The 18,013-nt window shown below is 44.4% G+C and overlaps 1 protein-coding gene across 1 annotated transcript in view; it reads right to left on the bottom strand.

The window, feature by feature from the left end:
* The window catches only part of parp8 (poly (ADP-ribose) polymerase family, member 8), a 358,889-nt gene that overhangs the window by 163,369 nt on the left and 177,507 nt on the right, over positions 1–18,013 (bottom strand). The window contains exon 7 of the mRNA XM_067985593.1: positions 10,179–10,273. Coding sequence (XP_067841694.1) covers positions 10,179–10,273 — 95 coding nt within the window. The remainder of the gene's footprint in view (positions 1–10,178; positions 10,274–18,013) is intronic.

Below are 18,013 nucleotides of genomic sequence, written 5' to 3'. Positions count from 1 at the left end.
ATATATTAATGACTTGGACTTGGGTGTACAGGGCACAATTTCAAAATTTGCAGGTGACACAAAACTTGGAAGTGTAGTGAACAGTGAGGAGGATAGTGATAGATTTCAACAGGATACGGACAGGCTGGTGAAATGGGCGGACACGTGGCAGATGAAATTTAACACAGAAAAATATGAAGTGATACATTTCGGTAGGAAGAATGAGGAGAGGCAATATAAACTAGAGGGTACAATTCTAAAAGGGGTACAGTTACAGAGAGATCTGGGGGTATATGTGACATTGAAAGTGGCAGGGCAGGTTGAGAAAGCGGTTAAAAAAGCATATGGGATCCTGGGCTTTATAAATAGAGGCAAAGAGTACAAAAGTATGGAAGTCAAAATGACTGGTTCGACTACAACTGGAGTATTGTGTCCAGTTCTGGGCACCGCACTTTAGGAAAGATGTGAAGGCATTAGAGAGGTTGCAGAAGAGATTTACTAGAATGATTTCAGGGATGAGGGACTTTAGTTACATGGATAGACTGGAGAAGCTGGGGTTGTTCTCCCTGGAATAGAGAAGGTTGAGAGGAGATTTGATAGAGGTATTCAAAATCATGAAGAGTCTAGACAGAGTAGATAAAGAGAAACTATTCCCATTGGCAGAAGGGTCAAGAACCAGAGGACATCGCTTTAAGGTGATTGGCAAAAGAACCAAAGGTGACATGAGGAAAAACATTTTACGCAGTGAGTGGTTGTGATCTGGAATGCACTGCCTGGGGGGTGGTGGAGGCAGATTCAATCGGGGCTTTCAAAAGGGAACTGGATAAGTACTTGAAAGGAAAAAATTTGCAGGACTACGGGGATAGGGCGGGCGAGTGGGTTGAGCTGAATTGCTCTTGTATAGAGCTGGCACGGACTCAATGGGCCTCCTTCCATGCTGCACCCTTTTTATGATTCTACGATAAGTTCAATGCTTTGACACAAGTGGTCAAGGTGAGTGAGGCCAACTGTCAAGTGATATTTCCTACCAAATGCACCACTAGACGCATCCACTGCTCCACGCAAGCCGCCCACCCACAACTCACAGGTCACACACACACTGGCAGCTATTCAATCATGACAGGCACATCACCCAGACACACATCCCGCTTTCTTGCAGGAGAAAGTGGCACATAACAGGAGGCAGCAAGTGGCAGTGGCATTTAGCCCCTCGAGCCTGTTCCAACATTCAATGAGATCATGGTTGGTCTGTGACCTAACTCCATATACCCTCCTTAGCCCCATATCCCTTAATACTCTTGGTGCACAGAAATCTGTCGATCTCAGATTTAGAATTCACAATTGAGCTAGCATCAACTCCCGTTTACAGAACAGCGTTCCAAACTTCTCCCACCCTTTGCGTGTAGAAGCATTTCATAACTTCACTCCCTTACGTCCTGGCTCTAAATGTTAGGCTATGTCCCCTCGTCCTTGTATTCAAGTCTAGGAGACCTCCAAAAACAGGTACAAAAGCATCAGCAGCCAGAATCAACAACCCAGCAACTAACCTGTAAATCCTGCCTGATCCCTTTAAATAGTGCTGGTGGAGGGTCCTCCTGGCACTCTAAGACATGTTTAGCTGGTCGTGGTTAAGACAGCTCATTGACTGGAGCGTTAAGTGCCAAAATGGTGTCTACCACTTTAAATCAGCGGTGCACACTGATCAAACGTATATTTTCCCTACTTTATATGAAGCAGGTGTTCATTATCTGCGTGTGCGTTAAACCCTTTACCAAGATGGCGTCCGGCGCACGTCACGCTAGAAGCGTGCATGCGCATCTTGGACATTCGGGAGGCTGCGTAGCGCCGAAACAATGGGCACCACACGGCCCAATTTAGCGGCCCAGGTGTTGGCACAGGCCCGATGGGCAAATGGCCTCCTTCTGTGCTGTAATTTCTATGACTCTGAACTTATGTAGAACATGTGAAGGATACAAACAACTGAGTTGAAGAAAGTCTTTGAACCCACAAATCCCAAATCTATATAAAGCTGTGTAGCTGTCGTGAGGCACCTCCATCATTGGAAAGGGTGGTGTAACAGTACAGCAATGAGGCCAGCATTCCTACCCATCAACCAATTTGTATCATAAACAATGATCAACTGGTCCGATTCTTCAGTGTTCCAATAGCAATTCATCTGCCAGCACAAATCGCTGTTGAGTAGGGCAGTAATGCACTCCTGCATCATTTCATTTAACCCTCAGCTCCATGAAGACACACAATCAAATAATAATGGATTTGACTGTTCTGCTATACTGAGGGCAAGTTGGATGGCTTGAAGAACGAGATTGAAGGTAGAGTTCATTCATCTTCAAGCACGACCTCAATCTGGCATGATTCATACAATATACAACCTCTATTCTATCATGCCGCATATATCTTTACATTCTAGTTCTACACTTCTTTTTGAGCATGTTTTAACTTTCTCATTAAGAACTGTTGCAATTTCTGGAGAATGTGGAGAGTTCACTTCTGAAACAGAGGATATCCAGAGAAGATACAAAGGGAGTGATATTGGTCTTGGGCAGTTGTGCAAAATGGGCAATAGCAAATCAGCAGCCCATTTTACACCATGCATGATTTTCTTTTCCAAAATTTCACTATGATCCAACTCACAGCCGTTTGGAGTTGCAAGTATCAAAAACAACTTAACTTTTCAAGTCTTTTTTCATATTTGTATTTTTTCATAACAGGAAGCATCCTAGAGAATCTGGCAATTTGTCTGCCAGTGCAAATCTGCCATTGCTTCCAGATTAGCTGCCACTCTCCAGCACTCTCTCCCAGTTCAGTGTTGCCACCTTCATACGGAACCTGGGTCCAAACCAGAGTCTGAGAAGATAGGAACAGAGATGCAATAACATTTGCCGATGTTATGTGATCAGTAGTCGCCTCTCTAAAGCCTCAATATCCATCCTATAATGTGGAGCTCAACGCTGCACAAAGTACACTAAGTGAGGCCTTATTAAGGTTTTACATAGGCTCATCATTATCTATTGGCTTTCATATTCTGTACCTTTTGAGATAAAACCTAGAATTCTATTCATTATTTTTTACATCCTTATCAGTCTGAGATACTGCCTTTAATGTTCTGTGAACCTGAACCCAAGTCCCTCTGCACTTCCATGGTACCGATCAGAATATAATTATTGCCTTTTTTTTACCAAAATGCATCACCTCAGACTTACTGAAACTGAATTCCATCTGTCACTGTTTAGTGTGTTATCCCATTTCATCAAGTTTCCTTTGGTTTTCTAAAGAATTAACTATTTTGGTATCATTGGCAAATTTTGACACCACTCCATCTAGGCCTAATATTCAAATCACTGATATACACAGGGAACAGACGTGGCCCCAGAACTGAACCCTGTGGGGCACCACAACCCACTTTCAACCACTCTGGAAAAACTGCCCTCAACTCCTGCTGTCTGTTTTTCTTTTCTAACTAATTTTTAATCCAGTTTCCTATCCTCCCCCTAATTCCATACCCCTTAATCTTCTCTAGTAATCTCCCATGTGATGCCTTGTCAAAGGCTTTCCTAAAGTCCATGTACACTACCTCCATTGCATGTCCCCATCTACCACGTCTGTTATCTCCTCAAAGAATCCTATAAGGTTTGTCAAGCACAATCGTCCCTTTTGAAATCTGAGCTGTCTCCTTCTAATTGTTTTCTCTTTGCCTAGATACGTGGTAATTTAATCCTTAATTAAAAACTCTAAAACGTTCCCTATCACAGATGTTACACTAACTGGCCTGTAATTACCCAGATTAGCTCTGTCTCCCTTTTTAAAAATGGATACTAAAATGGCCACTCTCCAATCCTCCGGCACACATCTAGACTCAATAGAGCCCTGAAATATAATTTCTGGGGTTTCTGTAATCCTCCCATCTCAGGGGGTCCCACCTCGCTTTTAATGATTCCCTTTTTATTGATATATTTGTCAAATACCTTACTGTTCTTTTGATGTTTTTGAAAGTTTTTCCTCATACGCCCTCTTAGCATTCCTTATCACTCTCTTAACCTCTTTTCTTATTGTCTCATATTCTCCTTTAGTCTTTTCATTATTATTATTCTTATAGCTCTCATAGGTTCTTTTCTTGCTGAAGATTCAAAGGATGCAAAGGAATGCAGCTGGTCGTATAGCTGGCTTAACTAGCAGAATTTCCAGTGGAGATTGGAATCCCACCATACATGCTGCTCCTCCCACCCCAGCCCCCCGCCCCCCCCCCCCCCCCTCCAATCACCACCACCCCCCAAAAATGATGTTGGTGCAGAAGGGGGAAGGTCAAAGAAACAGCACCCTCCTCCTCCATCGGAAGTTGCTGGTGGATCGAGTAAAGGAAGGAGTGGGTTCTGCCCCTCCAGATTTCCACCTCAAAAAGAAGCAGAGGTTCTAAGCTATGCTCTGGAATGCAGTATCCACTCACAGAAATATCTGGAATCAAAAGTAAATCAGCCCTTGAGATTATTCAGGTCATTATCTTGCAATACATCTTCTGTAACTTGTAAGCATGGAAGACTAGAATTCAGACAGGCAGGTAATTATCTGTGAACAATTTCACATTAATATTTGAGCAGAAATGTGCACATAATTGTATGATGTATAGATATCGCAAAAATCATTAGAAACTTTACATCCATTGTGGGGGATTTTTGATTTGTTTGATACAAACTGTACTGTGTGAGGGTAGCAACAGATAAAACTGGACTCAGAATGGGTAATGACTACCTTCAGGTTGTGACCATAAGGAAACAGAACTTGGTGGACCATCTGGCCCAATTAGATATGCTGCATTTCTCTCGTTTTGTACACAACTAGAGCTTAACAGTAACTAGCAAATGGAAATAAATAGTTACTTGCAAGCCACTCACTAGCCAATCTGGCAGATATGGCTAATCGTGCCAGTCTTCCAATGAGGGGTCCAGGCCAGCATCCAGGCCCACATGCATCACTTCTGCCTTTCCAACAACCTGCACATCAATTTCACCTGATGTCCACATCATTAGACATTAGAGAGATCAGACCCTATGAAATTCCCAGCTTGGGAATTCCCTCCTCTCACCCCCATTACTTCTAATGTGAGGGCCATGTTTAGGGTGGATGGAAGTTCTGCCCGAACCAGGCCCAAGTACAAATTTTTAGTGGACGAGGGTCGGAGCAGAAACTCGGTGACCCCGGGTCATGCTAAAAATCTTGCCTCCATCAGGCCTCTTGCACTCGACTTCCATCCTAGGAGAGCCATTGGATTATGGAAATTCAGGTCCATTAAATCTAAACTGTCTGTGCATCTTCTTATCTTGACCCCCTTGACCCCGGCTCTAGAGCCTGTGGCATTATGTAGCAGTATCGGGATTCAAGTATTTGGGTTCAATTTATTTATTCCCTTAAGGATCTTAAATATTTGAATAATATCTCCCCTGAATAATATCTTCCTTTAGCCTTCTCTTCTCCTGAGTAAATAATTTCAGGATCTTCACCATCACCTTATAACTCAAACACTTTAAGCTAGCTATTAGTTTGGCTGCCCTTTTCCGCATTGTTTTCAGCCCCTTGATATCCTTGCTGTAGTACAGTGACCAGAAGTGTACAAAGTACACCAGGTGTGGGCATACTGGTGCTTTGTACACACCCATAATCAACTTCTGGGATTTTTGCTCTACCCTGTTGGCTATCCATCCCAAGACTTGTTAGCTTTCCTTACAGCTGCCGTTCACTGAGCTGTTTGCTTCAGCGAGCTTTAACCAGATCCTTCTTGTGTGTTTTGTCCTGTAGCCTAGGGCTATTTAGTTTACATTGTCATTCTCCAGCTGTCTCTGTATAATGGACAAGGATTAGTATCACACAGGTGTTACTTTAATGGTTGCTAGGAGCACAGAAAGACTTTCCCATAGTCTATCGTAATCTCTAAACACCATGGTGATTAGAGATTGTAAGTGCTACATCTTGGATAATCCAGTCTTAGATCAGTCACAACTTCCTCCAGATCAACATCAGGAAAAACAAAGCCATTGTCTTCGGCCCCTGCCACAAACGCTTGCTATTCCCTTCCTTGGCCACTGTCTCAAGCTCAACCAAACCCTTCCCATACTGTTCCACCCTGAGCTCAGTTTCAGACCCCATATCTTTTCCATTCCAAAGACTGCTTATCTCTGCAACATTGCCCGCCTCCACTCCTGACATAGCCCCTATGCTGCTGAAACCCTCATACACGCTTTTATCACCTTCAGACTCAACTAATTGAAATCATGATGTGGAGATGCCGGTGATGGACTGGGGTTGACAAATGTAAGGAATCTTACAACACCAGGTTATAGTCCAACAACGGGCAGTTGGAAAGATTATCTGTAATCACCAGGCATTGTTCTCTGACTATATATGCGGTAACCTTCAAGGAATCCCACACTTCACCTGACGAAGGAGAAAGCCTCCGAAAGCTTGTGCTTTTCAAATAAAACTGTTGGACTATAACCTGGTGTTGTAAGATTCCTTACATTTGTCAACTAATTGAAAGCTCTCCTTGCTGACCTTCCTTCATCCTTCACAAACTTTATCTTGACCAAAATGCCGCCACCTATATCCTGTCTTGTAGTAGCTATAGCTTTCCCATTACTCCTGTCTTTGCTGACTTACATCGAATCCTTGTCCCTTAATGCGTTAAATTTAAAGTCCTCATTCTCATCTTAAATCCTTCCATGGCCTAATCCTACCCTATTTCTGCAATATCTCTGAACACTCCATTCCTCTGACTCTGGCCTTTTGTGCATCCCCACTTCCTTTGCCCCGCCATTAGTGGCAGCTCCTCCAGCTGTCTGGGTCCTTCTCTCTAGATTTCTCTTCCTAAACCTCTCCCCTTTAAAAATATTTTCAAAATCTAGCCCTTCAATCAAGTGCTGGGTCACCCTCCTAACTTCTCGCTTCCTGATTTGGTGTCTGTCTTCATTATGTCCAAATGTGAAATGCCTTGGAATGTTTGTTTATGTTAAAAGTGTTATATGCAAGTTGTTGTTTTTAGTGGTGGTGATTTTGGCTGAATGTCTAAAAATATCCTCAGAGTTTCAGAGTTCAATAGAGAAGACAGGCTGTATTCATACAGAGTTTTTGGATGATCATTCAATCATACATCACAGAAGGAGGCCATTCAGTCTTACGTGCCTGAGCTGGCTCTTTGAAAGAGCTATCCAATTAGTCCCACTCCCCTGCTCTTTCCCCATAGCCCTGCAATTTTTTCCTTTTCAAGTATATATCCAATTCCCTTTTCAAAGTTATCATTGAATCTGCTTCCACCACCCCTTAAGGCAGAGAATTCCAGATCATCACAACCCGCTCTGTAAAAAAAAATTCTCATCTCCCCTCAGGCTCTTTTGCCAATTATCTTAATTCTGTGTCCTCTGGTTACCGATCCTCTTGTCACTGGAAACAATTTCTCCTTATTTATTCTATCAAAAGCTTTCATAATTTTGAATACCTCTATCAAATCTCCCCATAACCATCTCTGGAACTATCCCAGCTTCTCTCGTCCCTCCACATAACTGAAGTCCCTCATTCCTGGTACCATTCTAGTAAATCTCCTCTGCACCCTCTCCAAGGCCTTGACTTCCTTCCTAAAGTGTGGTGCCCAGAATTTGACACAATACTCCAGCTGAGGCCTAACCAGTGATTTATAAAAGGTTCAGCATAACTTCCTTGCTTTTGTACTCTATGCCACTATTTATAAAACTCAAGGATCCCATATGTTTTCTTAACATGATACAGCAAGCTGCGATGCAGCAGCTTTTGTTTTGTGGCATAAACATGGATTAGTTTAAGTGCCAACAATTCGAGTAGTGCAATTTTGATCATAAAAAAATTAGAAAGCATAGAATGAGAAAAGCATCTACTTTAATATCCTGAGGGAAATTTCTGCACAAATACTTTCTGATTCTGAAGGGTGATCACTCAAAACTCCAGAATATTCTTCTGTCCTCACAGATCCACTATTCAACCCTGACTTGCTGCTCTCCACAGACAGATTATCGCCACAATAGGATGACAAAAATTCTGTATGCCTTTGAAGATTCTCCTAAGGCATCTTGACCTATTGGCAAACTTTGTCAAACATGAAGAGACAGATAAAGATAGACAAGCAAAAATAAAGGGAAAGGAAACCCAAGGTGCAGACAAGTGATAGAACAGCCCAGCACCTAGCCCCCTCCTTGCTAGCTGCTGAAGTCAAGCTGATGCTGCAGGAGATTGCAAGCATGGTGGTCTACTGTGCCACTCCAGGCACTATCCCTGCAGGTCAGCAGTGTAACCTGCCTGCAAGGAGATCAAGTCAGGTTTCAGGCCACAACAGACATCAGGGGACTTTTTAGTGAATAGGAACAGTACAGAAACAAGGATCTGAATAGAAGTGCCCCTATTTAAACACAGATGTTCAGAATGCAGAGAGGCATTATAGTTTTGCTTAAATATGAATACAAATTCTCCCAAATCTAGCTCCATTAATAATGTTTTATTATACGTATGAAATTAATACATATTAAATTAAGTTTCTAGCAGAAAAAACAGTTTGCAATTCTCCTGACGTAATCTCGCTTTAGATATGTTTTCTCATATGATATCATTTTTGTCCATTAAAACTCACAAATAGATTTTCTTGTGTTTGTAAATAGCATGAAAACAGAACTGCAAATTCTCCCCCCCGCCATACCTTAACTTCTAATTCTCTGGTAAAGTTCCAAGTAATATGAACATAAGTTCCTCCAGGACAATGGTTATAGAAAGTAAATCATTTTACAGTTTAAATATTTGAAATAATATTTTAAGACAACTTGTAGAATTATCAAAGTCAATAACAGAATGACATAACTCAGTTATACATTCTTCAGGAGCTGTATATTAACATTTAGGCATGCCAGTAAAGACAATTGATATTTATTGCTTCAGAGCTTCATAACTACATTAGGGATATGATTGTTGTTCCATTTGTGAGCTGTTCCCCTCTCCAGAGGAACAAAAAATTCTATTTTGGAGTACAAAGCATTGTACATGTAAAATCACTCCAGTTTTATATTTCAATCATATTTTGTTGTTCAATTTATTAGTATATCACAAATCATGCAGAAAATGTGGGGAAAGATGTCCAAACTTTTTTCTCATAGTTGAGTATCATGTAGCCCTATGGGCCATGTTTAAGAATTACAATACAAAACACTGAATATAAGCAATATGTTATTACTACAATAACTTACAGACTTAAAAATTAATTTAGTGCAATTAAAACCATACAAATCACTCCTTCGTTGAAGCTAACTTAAAAACTAACTTTCTGAATTTGGCATTACTGTTTGAATTTACTGCTCCATTTCAGGAGCGAACTGCAGGGGGTGAGTCACTGAGGTTTTGTGGACTAGATGGCTAGGCATTGTGGGTCATAAATGTTTGGATTTCCTGGTATAGGGAAGTGTGAAGTGGTTAAGGTTTTGGCTGTGAGCATAAACAACATGAATCACTTTAACAAGAAGTCATTGTGATATCCTCTGGTAACAGTGACGATCGTTTACAGTGTGAAAAGTTCCATCATGGCACTATCTTGCCTGACAACATGGAAGAACCAGAACAACAAAAAGAGCAATAGAAAACAGAGTTATCAGCGCTGTCCCTATGCTCCAGCTCTCACTATTTATAACATTCATTTTGACACCGATAAAAGTGATCCTGACACTTTGAAGCAACTGCTGAATAAATCCAATATTCAGCAGTTTTATTTATCTGTTAGTGTATGGTGATAAATTACAATCGGCTCATGCGGCAATAAACATGTCAGGTACACTGATATCACCAAATGTCAGCATCCTTCAATTCTGTTCAACAAATACTTGTAAGACCAAAGCAAAAATATTTCCTTGTTTGTGGTTACCTCCCAAGTAGATTTCTGAATTAAATTTCATTATGGCATGATTTGTCTGTTCTTCTTTCTCCCTTTGTCTCAAAGTTGCCGAGAAATGGGATAGAAGAACAGATTATTGGTCACCTGAATAGTTTTCCTAGCTTTGCTGTGACTAGAACCACAAATGCATAGCCATTAAAATGACTCAATGAGCTAAGAACACTTTCAGCCTCATCCCCTATAATTGAAGGGCTGTTCATTAATGAGCAAACAGTATGATAGCTTAGTGTACCTGAGGGATACTGCGCCAGGTCCATAGATCTCTCTCACGGCTGCCAAGTCAGCTTCAAGCTGCGGGTGCTTGTGAAGTTCACCATCATAGTTACCCTGAAATCACAAACACAACTGAGTTAATGTGCACTGAACTGGAGTAAGATAACCAAGTGACAAGATGCATCATTGCCTGAACACATGCAACCAAGAAGGCAAAAGTTGTCCTTATTTCAAAAGACTATCAACACATTAAAGGGGTGATTTCATGCTCTGGCGAATCATGGGTGTACAGCCCGTGATATCATGGGTGCCTGAGATGGCTCTCTGCAAGCGCCACTCCACTTTGGGAGCAACCGGAACGCAAAATCACCATTTAAAGCTCTTGTGCAGTTTCCTTGTTTCTGAAAGGGTTAGTGTTGTTGCTGGAAGCATATATTTCGCTTATGAACATACAGAAAGAAGGGTGGGAAAAGACCGTCTAGTCCATCAAAGCTTCCTATCCAGACATGGTGCAGTCACGTACACCACTGACTAGGCCCTCCTAGTCACAACATTTCTGGAGAGAGGCAAAAAACGAGAAAAAACATGAAGCCAATTTAGGAAGCACCATGAGAAATTCCTCTCCAATTGTCTACGGTATATATATAGTATAGCTAGAGCAGAATGGGTGCTTGTGGAGTTTTAATGCTGCAAGTGGCACTTGTTAATATTTATATTGTAGCAAAAAAAAGACTGGCATTTCTATAGTGTCTTTCACGACATCAGGACATCGCAAAACGCTTTACAGCCAATAAAGTGCTTTTGAAGTGTAGTCACTGTTGTAATGTAGGAACGCGGCAGCCAATTTATGCAGGGCAAGGTCCCACAAAAAGCAACGTGATAATGACCAGATAATTTGCTTTAGGTGTAGGTGTCAAGCAAAGCTCCAGGACACTGGGAATAACTGATAAATTCTTCCAATCCCAGCTATTCTGCATCTCACTCTCCATAACTGGAAATATCCTCCTTTCTCAGAAATTTGCAAAGTTCCCTTTTGAAGGACTGTGCGGAATCCTTACTCACCATTTAATGCCATGGCTGTAAGAAGGATATTTTCATGGTTGGAAAATTGCAAAGGTTGCACATTAGAATTCCTGATGTGCACCCCCGAGGGACGATACTCACTTTTGGACTGCTGACCGACAGGGGTGGGGTGGGGAGGGGAGGGGGTGCGGGGGAGGCCTGGGCCAGGATTGACCTGCAGTATTTTTGTGGAACTAGGAAAAACACTCCTGCTCCTCCTGGATCCACAAAGAAACTTTTCTAAGCTGTTTCTGGAGTGGCCAGTAGCGGTCCCTTTAGGACTGCTGGTTAGGTCACTCAATGGCAGGAGACATAACCAGAACATGCGTAGTGCACATTCCCCCCACGTGTCCATAAAAATTGCAATCCAGCCCCTAACAACGTCATAGGACCCTGATTTGCATAATCAAGAGGCCTACTGCCTGAGACAGGCAGGCATTCTGGCCACCCAAGGGAAGGCCACTTTGAAAATGGGTAAACTAACCATCATGATCTGTCTTATACACTTATTCACAGATGACTGAGAGACCCTGGAGATGTCACCGGTGGCACCCTGGAAGGATCCAGAGGCGAGGAAATTGAGGGCAGTGGTTACTTTGAGTCCGACGGCAATGCAAGGCCATCAGGCCCAGCCGGGAGCAGCTCTGCATGAAGGAGCGTGCAGATGTTTGCGACCACTTGGCGACTCAATCTCAGCCTGTGTAGGCACTGCTCCTCAGAGAGGTCCAGGAAGCTCAGCCTCTGCCTGTAGACCCTCTCACGTGGATAGTGCCTCCTGTGATGTCAGCTCCTCCATTGGTCCCCTCTCTGCTCTCCTGCACATCCTTGTGGCACACCTCTGTCTTGTGCACTTGCAACTCCCAGAACTGCACGCCGTGCCTGCTGTGGATGGTGATGTGCCTCCTCCTCAGATGTACTGTGGAATAAATCCATTGCGCCTCCCCCAGCCTAATGTTGTCAGTTTGAGGGGGTCCAAAATGTAGGTGAATATGTCTGAACACAAGAATTCTGAGTGTGAACCAAGAAATCTCAGTCTAAACACAAAGAATTCCCAGCCAAAGGTTTGTCTGAGAGAACTGAATACCCTGCTGCAAATACTCACCTTTTATTCACGTAGGTCAATAACTGGTTTAAAGGTCCAATTGAGGGTCGCTGCAACTCGCCTCCATTTCCATGGCGTGTTTCAGAGGCCATGGGAGACACGTTCAGGAGAAGTTAAAATGGTTTATGTAACTCAGTACACAAAAAGTTAATTGACTTAAATGGTTTAAATGCCTAAATTGGCCCTTTAAATATTGGCCGACTGCTTTAATTGCCGTTGGAACTTCCAGGTGTCAGAAGAGCACGCGCATCCAAACGCGTCTGGATCAAACCCGGAAGTGGGCGCTTTGGAGCTGGGATGCGGTCCCACTCCGAAAACTTAGTATTTTCACTGGCCACCCGCCTCCCCAACACTTGGGGGTTAAAATTTATCCCAACGTGTTGCCTGTTTCAATGTACTCCTCACCCATGCCAAGACCTCACACAACCTAACAGCTCATTCTTAGCATAATATGACTGTTCATGCCTCAGGCACTGCAAGATACAACATATAATTGAAAACCTTGCCATGCTCACACCTTCAGAAACAAAAACACTCAAATAATTGTGAAGCAATCTAGCTGCGTGATGCACAGCCACCTACTGGGTGGCAGGTTGTGGGCATGTTTATCAGTGCAGGTGCTTACTCAACCTCCAAATTTGCGAGACTACTTTTCTGCTGGTACAAATGGCAGCTCAAGGGCATACTCTGAAATTGGAGGAAGCCCTTCAGCATCAAGTCTCCTCCGACATGCCCAAGGAGCTCCGGCAGGTCCGTGGACCAGCCTACCTGGGTAATGGGTGGGGCTGTGCCATGTGCCTCAAGTACAGGCAGATTTCCCTCTGATGAATGCCGTGAACATCCTCCCTGTCCTCTGGATCCTAGAAGGCAAAAGGAATCCCGGAACGAATGTCCATCCTGCCAGTGGGGGCTGTTGCAATTGACAGTGGAATTCCCCTGACTGATAGGTGGTAAAAGGAGAAAAGAAAAATAAAGAAAAGTCTAAATTAAAGTGAAATGCAAAAGAAAATGCTCCTAAAAAAATGCGACAAAAGCAAGCCAAAGAGTCATAAAAACTCACCAAACCGAGAGAGAATGGCTTTAAAAAGAACAGGATGTCACTGCCATTAGCTGTGCATCTGGCTGTTTATACCATCGCACAATAACCTGGCACGGTAGAGCAAACCACTGCAAAATGTGGGGCAAGGAGAGTCTGCCTTCATTTAAATATTTTTAAAAGATGTAACGTTCCCATCTTCAGCTGAATTGGTCTGCCCCTTAATGCTGCAGCAAAATTCGCGCCCAGTAACATAACCAATATGATACCGTACCCTACCAAGGCAGGGTACGGTAGCATAGTGGTTATGTTACTGGGCTAGTAATCCAGAGGCCTGGACTAAAATCCAGAGTCATGAGTTCAAATCCCGCCACGGCAGCTGGCGGATTTAAATTCAATTAATTAAATAAAAATCTGGAATTAAAATACTAGTATCAGTAATGATAGCCATGAAACTACCGGATTGTCGTAAAAACCCATCTGGTTCACTAATGTCCTTCAGGGAAGGAAGCCTGCTGCCATTACCCGGTCCGGCCTATATGTGACTCCAGACCCACAGCAATGTGGTTGATTCTTAATTGCCCTCTGAAATGGCCCAGCAAGCCACTCAGTTGTAAAATCTCGCTACGAAAAGTTATAATAAGAATAAAACCGGACGGACCACCCGGCATCGGACCACTAGGCACCGGACACGACAACAGCAAAACACCAAGCCCAGTCGACCCTGCAAGGTCCTCCTTACTAACATCTGGGGACTTGTGCCAAAATTGGGAGAGCTGTCCCACAGACTAGTCAAGCAACAGCCTGACATAGCCATACTCACAGAATCATATCTTTCAGCCAACGTCCCAGACTCTTCCATCACCATCCCTGGGTATGTCTTGTCCCACCGGCAGGACAGACCCACCAGAGGTGGCAGTACAGTGATATACAGTCAGGAGGGAGTGGCCCTGGGAGTCCTCAACATTGACTCTGGACCCCATGAAATCTCATGGCATCAGGTCAAACATGGGCAAGGAAACCACCCACTGTCCTCCCTCAGCTGATGAATTAGTCCTCCTCCATGTTGAGCACCACTTGGAGGAAGCACTGAGGGTAGCAAGGGCACAAAATGTACTCTGGGTGGGGGACTTCAATGTCCATCACCAAGAGTGGCTCGGTAGCACCACTACTGACCGAGCTGGCCGAGTCCTGAAGGACATAGCTGCAAGACTGGGCCTGCGGCAGGTGGTGAGCGAACCAACACGAGGGAAAAACTTACTTGACCTCGTCCTCACCAGGACTACATGCATGCTAAACAGCGGAAGCAACATGCTATAGACAGAGCTAAGCGATTCCACAACCAACGTATCAGATCAAAGCTCTGCAGTCCTGCCACATCCAGCCGTGACTGGTGGTGGACAATTAAACAACTAACGGGAGGAGGAGGCTCTGCAAACATCCCCATTCTCAATGATGGCGGAGTCCAGCACGTGAGTGCAAAAGACAAGGCTGAAGCGTTTGCAACCATCTTCAGCCAGAAGTGCCGAGTGGATGATCCATCTCAGCCTCCTCCCGATATCCCCACCATCACGGAAGCCAGTCTTCGGCCAATTCGATTCACTCCACGTGATATCAAGAAACGGCTGAGTGTACTGGATACAGCAAAGGCTATGGGCCCCGACAACATCCCAGCTGTAGTGCTGAAGACTTGTGCTCCAGAACTAGCTGCGCCTCTAGCCAAGCTGTTCCAGTACAGCTACAACACTGGCATCTACCTGACAATGTGGAAAATTGCCCAGGTATGTCCTGTCCACAAAAAGCAGGACAAATCCAATCCGGCCAATTACCGCCCCATCAGTCTGCTCTCAATCATCAGCAAAGTGATGGAAGGTGTCGTCGACAGTGCTATCAAGCGGCACTTACTCACCAATAACCTGCTCACCGATGCTCAGTTTGGGTTCCGCCAGGACCACTCATTACAGCCTTGGTCCAAACATGGACAAAAGAGCTGAATTCCAGAGGTGAGGTGAGAGTGACTGCCCTTGACATCAAGGCAGCATTTGACCGAGTGTGGCACCAAGGAGACCTAGTAAAATTGAAGTCAATGGGAATCAGGGGGGAAAACTCTCCAGTGGCTGGAGTCATACCTGGCACAAAGGAAGATGGTAATGGTTGTTGGAGGCCAATCATCTCAGCCCCAGGGCATTGCTGCAGGAGTTCCTCAGTGCAGTGTCCTTGGCCCAACCATCTTCAGCTGCTTCATCAATGACCTTCCCTCCATCATAAGGTCAGAAATGGGGATGTTCGCTGATGACTGCACAGTGTTCAGTTCCATTCGCAACCCCTCAGATAATGAAGCAGTCCGAGCCTGCATGCAGCAAGACCTGGACAACATCCAGGCTTGGGCTCATAAGTGGCAAGTAACATTCGCGGCAGGTAAGTGCCAGGCAATGACCATCTCCAACAAGAGAGAGTCTAACCACCTCCCCTTGACATTCAACGGCATTACCATCGCCGAATCCCCCACCATCAACATCCTGGGGGTCACCATTGACCAGAAACTTAACTGGACCAGCCATATAAATACTGTGGCTACGAGAGCAGGTCAGAGGCTGGGTATTCTGCGGCGAGTGACTCACCTCCTGACTCCCCAAAGCCTTTCCACTATCTACAAGGCACAAGTCAGGAGTGTGATGGAATACTCTCCACTTGCCTGGATGAGTGCAGCTCCAACAACACTCAAGAAGCTCGACACCATCCAAGATAAAGCAGCCCGCTTGATTGGCACCCCATCCACCACCCTAAACATTCACTCCCTTCACCACCGGCGCACTGTGGCTGCAGTATGCACCATCCACAGGATGCACTGCAGCAACTCGCCAAGGTTTCTTCGACAGCACCTCCCAAACCCGCGACCTCTACCACCTAGAAGGACAAGGGCAGCAGGCGCATGGGAACAACACCACCTGCACGTTCCCCTCCAAGTCACACACCATCCCGACTTGGAAATATATCGCCGTTCCTTCATTGTCGCTGGGTCAAAATCCTGGAACTCCCTTCCTAACAGCATTGTGGGAGAACCGTCACCACACGGACTGCAGCGGTTCAAGAAGGCGGCTCACCACCACCTTCTCGAGGGCAATTAGGGATGGGCAATAAATGCCGGCCTTGCCAGCGACGCCCACATCCCGTGAATGAATAAAAAAATTTTAAAAAATAAGACTCCCCAGCAACACTTCAAATGGCATGGACATCATCTCCCCTATGAAAATGACCCTGACCCCAAGATTCGGGACAGGGTCAGGAGTGCCACAGACTGGTGAGCTGAATCTCGTCCTGCTGCAGTCCTGGCAGTGGAGCGGGGTCCCAAGAATTTCATGCCACAGGTAATTTGTATTTTTTAAATGCACGTGGAATATGATTAAAACCAATAATCAACTTAAATTGAAACCGCCTTTTATAAACTTTGTTGGTGTCACAGAAGTTAGTTACACTCTTGAGTTTTTTAAATCTGTGTTTCACCCTTCCCAGGAAAAGGTGTCAATCTTGATCACCCCTCCTCCGATAAATGTCCATGCAGATGATCCAGAGGATACATTCCCCCTCATATCGAGTGTGGGGATATTAGAACATTTTTCCTCCTATATTAATGTTAATATAATGAATAAGCATTGTCCAGAGTATTGACTATACAAAGCCAAAGGTATTTCTCACCTAATTATTTTAAAGGGAAATGTCCTCATGAAAAGAAGTATTTGGTAAACCTTTTTTGTCTGTTACAAACACAAGTCTCAGTGACATGGCTGTGTTGAAACACGTTATCATGTCACTTAAATGTTACCTTGTGATGAAAATGATAGATCTTTTCCCTACCTAAACAGAACGATTTTGCCAAATTCTGTCATGAACACTGCACCTTTAATGAATGCTGGTGAGCAATTTTCAACACTTGTTTTAACAGTAATAAATAAACGTGGGCAGCATAGCTTCATTTTAAAGAGACAGGCACAATCATTTAAAAGGGTTGTGTCATAAGAAGTTTCTCATTTGAAAGCTAGAAAAACATGCTTACAAATATTCTTCCCTGCTGACGCAGCCAAAAAAGTCAGTTTCTAATATGGTAATACCAAAGACAGAGCTGGACCCATTTGGCATGATTTTAGCATTGAGGCGGGAAGGGAGCGGGGCAAAGATAATCAGATGCGAAATCTGGAAGTTAAGTTGGCGGGTCGCAATCTGCGATCCCGATCTTAATCAGGTCAATAAATTTTACTTCCGGGCTTCGCGCCCGGCACCCAGCCTGACTGATGGGCTGGCTGTCTGTCAGACGGGAAGGCCGGGGATCAGAGACGAGGGAGAATGGGATCATGGGCCATGGAAAACATGCAGGGGGGGAGCTGATTCTGGAGGTGGAGATCAGTGGGTGGGGGGGCTGCTGCCAGGAGGAAATTTGAGGTCGGTTGCATATCAGGAAAAGAGATTGGAGGTCGGGTTAAGTGGTCGCAGATCGGGAGAAGAGATTGGAGGTTGGGTGAAGAGTCGGAGGTGGGGGGGGGTACTATCGGGGGGGGAGGGTACACTATGGGGGGGTGTCCACCATCGGTGGGGGGAGGGTACACCATGGGGGGGTGTCCACTATCAGGGGGGGAGGAGGGTACACCATGGGGGGGTG

This window comes from Heptranchias perlo, chromosome 1, assembly GCF_035084215.1.
Source record: "Heptranchias perlo isolate sHepPer1 chromosome 1, sHepPer1.hap1, whole genome shotgun sequence".
Taxonomy (NCBI): domain Eukaryota; kingdom Metazoa; phylum Chordata; class Chondrichthyes; order Hexanchiformes; family Hexanchidae; genus Heptranchias; species Heptranchias perlo.
The sequence above is the reverse complement of the archived record's forward strand: the minus strand, read 5'-3'. Positions and strand labels throughout refer to the sequence as shown.